This window comes from Anneissia japonica, unplaced genomic scaffold (genome assembly GCF_011630105.1).
Source record: "Anneissia japonica isolate Jap-2015-1 unplaced genomic scaffold, ASM1163010v1 scaffold585_len4108843_cov191, whole genome shotgun sequence".
Classification (NCBI taxonomy): Eukaryota; Metazoa; Echinodermata; class Crinoidea; order Comatulida; family Comatulidae; genus Anneissia; species Anneissia japonica.
Genome location: NW_022716829.1, coordinates 222,254 through 229,286, shown reverse-complemented (window position 1 = coordinate 229,286; position 7,033 = coordinate 222,254). Strand labels below are relative to the sequence as shown.

Sequence of the window (7,033 nt, the reverse complement as noted above, 5' to 3'; positions counted from 1 at the left end):
GGGGAGCTGGCAGTGGCCTACTAGACTACAATTTATTTGAAAATAGCTTGGGCCCAATCGTCCACACCAGTTGGGCCCAATTGTCTGTCACCCAAAGTTTTCATCACGATGATCAAGAACGTACATGATCTAGGCCCTAGGCTAGGCCTAGCCTTGCTGCCGTCACTCTGCTACGTATACTACCGCATAACATAGAAAGCGACCCACGCGGTGCATTCTTAAATTTTACACACATTATATAAATGTATTAGACGATAACACGATATCATTGATTAAATGATCTACCACCCTCGCATTGCAGTAACTACTGTACTAATGTTTTTGTGGAAAGCCTAAGCTAGATAGTCGTTATGTACCCGACAGTCGGCTGCCTTTATATCTTCACTTGTCTTCAGTTTGCATTCAAAGAGTACACTGTTGCATAGCCAACTGTTGGGGATATTGTACCTTCATATGACTACTCATACAACAGAAAAAAACGCCGCATGGAGGTAGTGAAAAATGGAGATCTAAATGAAAAAACGATGTATTTCAGCAAGTATTAAAACCTTTTTTTTTTATTTAGGAATTCCTCAAAATGCCTATGCCTACAGCAGTTGATTGTTTTTTGCCGCAAAACCAAAATAGTTTCATCCATGCCGACTTGCCGATTGGTTAGCATGAGCCCTGACTGAACACTGCAGAAACTTCACATCGAACTTCGCATCGCAAGGTACAACAAAATGTCGGAAAACTTATCTTTGACGCATGCGCATTTGCATAAATGTCTACACACACACACACTACACACAGGAAAAACAGTGAAGAGTGATTACAATAGTTCCTATTGCATTACATGCATAGGAACTAAAAATTACAAAACTTTTTATAATATAGGAATCTATTATCATTCTTATTTGGTGAAACATTTGATGTTCTATTCAACTTGGCTACACCTTACTGAATAGAACATCCAGTCTTTCATCTCATGAAATATTCTCATTGCACTCATTAACATGCATTACTATTGCATTACATGCATAGGAACTAAAAATTACAAAACTTTTTATAATATAGGAATCTATTATCATTCTTATTTGGTGAAACATTTGATGTTCTATTCAACTTGGCTACACCTTACTGAATAGAACATCCAGTCTTTCATCTCATGAAATATTCTCATTGCACTCATTAACATAATTTATATTAATAATTTTATATTAATGATTTTTATCATTACGTAGTTTTCTTGGAAATTCAGATCCTTTCAAATTGTGATGTTGCATTATGTCCTATATCGTTACACCCAATAAAAAGAAAAAATATGTATAACTGCATGTTTATCAGGGTCTTATAGCTTATGGTAGTGTGTATTCTGTGTTGGTAAAGTAATTTACAACAAAAAGCGTCTATAAAAATAAATTAAAACCTTACTTCAATAGCTCATAGTTCTTTTCATTTAGCCTGCTAGAATTCTCTCTCCAGAATTTTTCACTCTTGTGGACAGGACTCCATTCAAGGCGTCCAGACTTGACCTCAGAAGAGTATTCATCGAAGGAACTTTTGGGGGAAAAAAAATTAAACCAACTTTTGTATTTTTTTTTTTCAAATGGCAACCTAAGTCACATGACTTATAGTTGGGAACAAAGCTGTAAACAGACAGAGCAAGTGATAGTCTGTATAGCAAACACTTTGCTTTTTTGGAGTGTTTCTATTATAAGTACATTTATGTTGAATAAATTTTTTTTTTAATGCTAATAAATTTTTTTTAGCATATTGTCATCTGGATTTGAACCCAAGACCTTCCAATTACCGTTCGGATACTTTACCAGCTGAGCTATGGGGCCAAGTGGTATACACCCTTGGATTTCCCATTAGGACACGTTATTTTCTCAAGGTATTGCGTAATACGCAATAACTATTATGAAAGCACATGATAGTAACTTTGGTATGGGATTACACCACCTCCAGTGGTGGAATGCTAGTAAACTACTCTTAAAAAATTTACAACAAAATGAAAATATTTAAACCTATTGTATAAAATCAGTTTAACAATGGAGGTATACGTCCTCCAATGTTTGACAACATACCTCAGGTCCTGGACACTCATCTGTAGTTTCTTAATGAGAAATTCAATGTCATCGATGATGTCTTCATCTTCAATCTTCTGGCCTTCAAGAACCTCTAACTGTTTTAGCACCTTACACTGAATCATTGACAAGGCATTCTCTGCCTTGATTTCTTTTTCTGTTGGGTTCTCAGCTAGATTCTGATGGACAGGTAACAGTAACCATTATATGTTTAGTTATATAATAATTTAAATGAAGAAATTTATACTATGCCTTTTGCTGAATATTCAAAATGGTACTGTTTCATTAAGACATACTGTATGTTAAATGTTTTTTTGACTACTGTAAACACCATCTTGTTTTTTACTCTCACTTATTTTCACTCGTAAAAAAAGCCCTTTTATAATTTAGATAATAAAATTATGTTGTCACAAACATCATGATTTTTAAGGCACTGTCAATACTTACCCTAAAAACAGCAAGAATTATGCGGCTAACCTTTTCCTTGGTTGTCTCTGTTAAGATATCAGCAAGTACTGGTATAACATTATGTCTGTTAAAAACAATGTAAAAATCAATGGTTCAGATCTGTTTTCAATATTGTATTTACATAAACATATTAATATTAAATGTTTTAATAATAATTATTATTAAAATACATAAAACATTGAGATTATAGGCATGATAAACTAATAGTACATTAAAACAGTAACATACAATTATTTTGAGAATCTTTCTGTTAGAAATTTTTTTTGGTACTCATATATAACAGGTTGTGATGGAGAGGATATCCTCATTTACATCTAAACATACAGTAGTACATATATATATATTGAACATATTTCAATATTTATAATTTAATATATGATAATTAGAGAAGAAGGTACTATCAATATTTAACAGCTTTTTTTTCTCTGCAGCTCTCGACTTTTCTTCTTGTTGTTTGAAATATGTTTTGTCTTTTGCAAGTGGAAAGAATAAAATAAAATATGCATGTACAAACAAAATATGCCAAGTAATACTGGGAAATGAACAGAACCTGTTCTTACCCAGCAGAAAGTACTAGAAATAGAGGATCATCATTGTTTAAATGTGTTAAAAATTCACTCCAATCAAACCCATTGGACACTGGATATCTGAACTTACTTGTTAATTTGGCCACAGAGGTCAGGGTTGAAGGAGAGCATCCAGATACAGAACGTGAGTTGATATTGTAACTGGAAGCTTACTTTACCTGACAAAACATTCAGTAGCCTGGATAATAAAAATAATCAAATATCAACGGTGGATAAAAAAAAAACGATAACCAATCATCAATTTAATTTATTTAAATTTACTTTTATATTTTAAAACTATGAGTTTTTAGGGAAAGATGGTTTTGGGTTATGGTGCTAAACTTGCATACCAGGACCTAGGTTTCAATATTTACTACAGAAATGGTCAACATTTTTTTGTGATAAAAGACTACAACCCTTAAATTTATTTACTGTCTGTTTTGACAGAACAGTTTGAATGCTTTGTAGCTACAATGAAGATATTCTTTGCATTTATATCCCTTTAAATTGACGGGTAATCAATTTAAATACTTTCACTGAAAATTTTTGTGAGATTGAGCAAAAACTCATTTGCTTTGGACTGTGTCCCATTATGGCTAACTCAGACAGGGTCCTATGATGCAGCCAGACCCAATTTGTTGTCGCGTCTGATCTGTGGAAGTTAAACGTCAAGGCGATAAGTCTGAGTCGGGAATAGTCGTGTCGTAGAATAATAAACATGTTTAATATTCTCAGGATGACCTAAAGATTGCTCCTGATGATAAATTGCGTGGCTGCATTGTACGACGCTGTGTTGGCCTTTAGAAGTTAACATCTCCTTATAAATGCGCAATTCTGCGTTAAAAAAAAAAATTTAGTTGTTAAAAAATCAGATCCTGTCATTTGTATCTTGCTATTGGATGTTCAAAAACCATGAAAGTAATACAGCAGAGGAGTCCGAAAAGGGGAGTGGGGTCGATCGAGACACCACTACCGTAGGGGGTCCAGGGGCATGTCCCACAAAATTTTTCTAGATACCCGGAAATAACCTCTGAGGCGTCTTGAACGATCAATAATTTCTTTTTTCTGTCTTTCTTTTTTTTAACTTTCCAAAAAGGGGTTTCTTTTTCTTAACTTTCCAAAAAGGGGGGACTGGCTTGGTCCCCTAAATCTGCCCTTCTGTACAATATTGTAAATATAAGCATCACCATCATTATTATTGTGTTGTTAAATACTAATTATTTATCATTTTCATCAATTGTGCACCTACGTGACAAGTCCATCGTTTTCTACGAATGCTACTCGATATTCGTTGTGTTTCAACATCTGTTGCAGGCATAGCGCCGTTGTCTGCATGTATTCATTTCCTGTGAATGTCAGTTGTGATCGGATCCAACTCAGGTAGAATTTCAAATCATTTCCACTCATCCGTTCACGTGTGCAGCATGCAAGCTTTGTTATCACCCTTGATGCCTAGCAAAATAATTAAGAAATGTTTATTCATCATTACATTGTTACATCATTAATGCGTTCTTCAGATCTGATTGGAGAAGGTGGGATTTAATTCACTGGGTGAACTGAAATGGACCGACCCAGATGTGATGTTTAGGTGTTTGTCTCATGTGAATTTTAGCAGGAGTCAAATTATATTCTACTCATCAGCATGTTCCTGAACGTACGTCTTCCTAGATTCATTGAATTAGGTGCTCATTTTTGCCATGCATTTCCTTAACAACTTGTTTCTTGACTAGGTCATTTTCCAACCAGCAGTCTGCATACTATTAATTCTTTTGAAGTAAAAAATACCACTACCAGATACTTCTAATGAGTAGAATTTTCTATTCTAGATAAGCATGGAGGTAATTTATACCTCCATGAGAAAAGTGAGCTTGGTATTTGTAATTTTGTACTGGAAAAAAACTGATTAGCCCCAAGGCATAAACAATATGACATTGATAAGTGTAGAATACCACTCGACCCCAGAATTGGAATCCAAGGACACCAAATGCAATCACAAATTAAATGCACCACATTTTTATATTCAAAAACTGAAAACATTATAATCTATCTAGCCTGAACAATATTTAAAGTTTCGTTATTTACATTCAACATTAAACTAATAAGAGTTCCTCTGGTAAAGTTGTACCTATCTGTTTTTTGCTTTATTTTGTTTTTTATTTTTGTTTTCTTTTTTTTTTTTTTTTTTTTTTGGGGGGGGGAGAGGGGGAATTGCATTTCATTTATATTTGCCTTCATATATCATATTTCATTCAATGATTTCAATGATGAATGGTTTAAAAAAAAAACCACAAAAACACAAACCTGATTAATGGTGTATTTATCCTCTCTGTTAAGCATATTAAGGAATTGAGACCATGCTGTAGTTTTGCCCTTTGACTTTTTAGCATTCTCAAAGAATATACTTGCACGTTCTGGTTTCTCCTATCAAAATAAGCAAAAAAGTAAAATTAATGTGGCAATGTTGAAATTTCATGTGATTCAAGGGTACCAATATTATAATGAAAATGTACAGTAATGGGAAGTGTAGATATATCAAATATAACTAAGGGGCAATTTTCCAGACTTTAAATAAAGACAGTATCAATGTTTTCGGCCATAGGCTATACCTGCCAACTTTGTTTTTTTTTTATGCGCAAAAGACAAAAAAAAAAAAAAATTTTTTAAATGTATATAGCGCCCTCTATATAATAATCATGAAATAGAGCACCCTCTGTCATTTTTTAAAATTGTAGTGGACCAGAACTGCTCCTGTATGTCTTCATTAAAAGAAATTTATATGGCCTGTATTCAAATTTTAATGACAAATTTACTTCATTTTTATGAATTTTAAGATATAATCAATATATTTTATCTTTTATGAATATTTTTATAATGCGCAAGATAAGATAATACAACATAGTCGTGAGATGCTCATGCGTCAGACTCGGGTGTGAGAGTTGTCAGGTGTTATAGACCTTCATCAGATGAGTAGTATATTGACAAAATATAGATACCTGAGTAAAATATCAGTGTGCAAGAACACATGGCCGTAAGGAACATTTTTTGGCGAGTATGATTTTTGGTATTCATGAGAAATATCCTGCTGTTTGAGCCTAGGAACTGAAACGTAAGCAGTCTAAAGCACCAGAAGTAGACAATTAGGCTACAACTTCTAAAAACAAGTTATGAAACAAAAATGCAACAACCACTTACTTTAAGAAGATCATCAATCAGAGTGAGCAGGTAACGAACGGTATGTTCACGGGCAATGTGATTGATCAAACTTAGGAATATCTTAGCACAAGCAGCACCTCTTTGCTTAATCACCTCATCTCGTCTCTCGCTTGTCTGGTTGTTATATTGCACTATGAATTCAAATTCTTCTTGTGTAATCATTTGGCTCCTTCAAATATAAACATATATATGGGAGTATGTTATTTTACTCTATTGCACAATAGAATAAGATAGTATATATATATACTCCATGTATCAAAATGCACACCATCATGTCAGGATTCAACATTTAATATGTCATCATCAGGAATGATGACAATACAGTAACTGCAGGTAATAAGTGTTGGAGTACTCTTAAGTTGGACGTTATTATTATTATTATTATTATTATTATTATTATCAGCAAATATACATTAGCCTGGTTCTCACGAGAGCCTTAGTATCCGGATCGGGAGCTAACCATTAGCGCTAATCGTTAGCACCTGCGTGAGAACGCCCGATCGGTTAGCACTAACAGTTAGCAAGCGCTATCGGTTAGCAAGTTGAGCGTGTTTCTATCATCAACCAATCACACATACGCGTTTACAATTTCCAGTTTCTTATTGGCCCGTGATTCGATCATCATATTTTTGGTATCCGAAACGGGATTTTTTCGGATGGATGCACGGCAGCTAACGGTTAGCAGGATCCGGATCCTGCTAACCGTTAGCTGCCGTG

The 7,033-nt window shown here is 34.1% G+C and overlaps 1 protein-coding gene across 2 annotated transcripts in view; it reads right to left on the bottom strand.

The window, feature by feature from the left end:
• LOC117109918 (V-type proton ATPase subunit H-like) overlaps positions 1-7,033 on the bottom strand; it is a 15,023-nt gene that overhangs the window by 6,737 nt on the left and 1,253 nt on the right. For both annotated transcript variants that reach the window (XM_033252394.1, XM_033252393.1), the window contains exons 2-8: positions 6,296-6,485; positions 5,405-5,524; positions 4,353-4,555; positions 3,195-3,302; positions 2,517-2,601; positions 2,070-2,248; positions 1,414-1,539 (exon numbers count right to left, since the gene is read on the bottom strand). In XM_033252394.1, the coding sequence (XP_033108285.1) occupies positions 1,414-1,539; positions 2,070-2,248; positions 2,517-2,601; positions 3,195-3,302; positions 4,353-4,555; positions 5,405-5,524; positions 6,296-6,485 (1,011 nt within the window). The remainder of the gene's footprint in view (positions 1-1,413; positions 1,540-2,069; positions 2,249-2,516; positions 2,602-3,194; positions 3,303-4,352; positions 4,556-5,404; positions 5,525-6,295; positions 6,486-7,033) is intronic.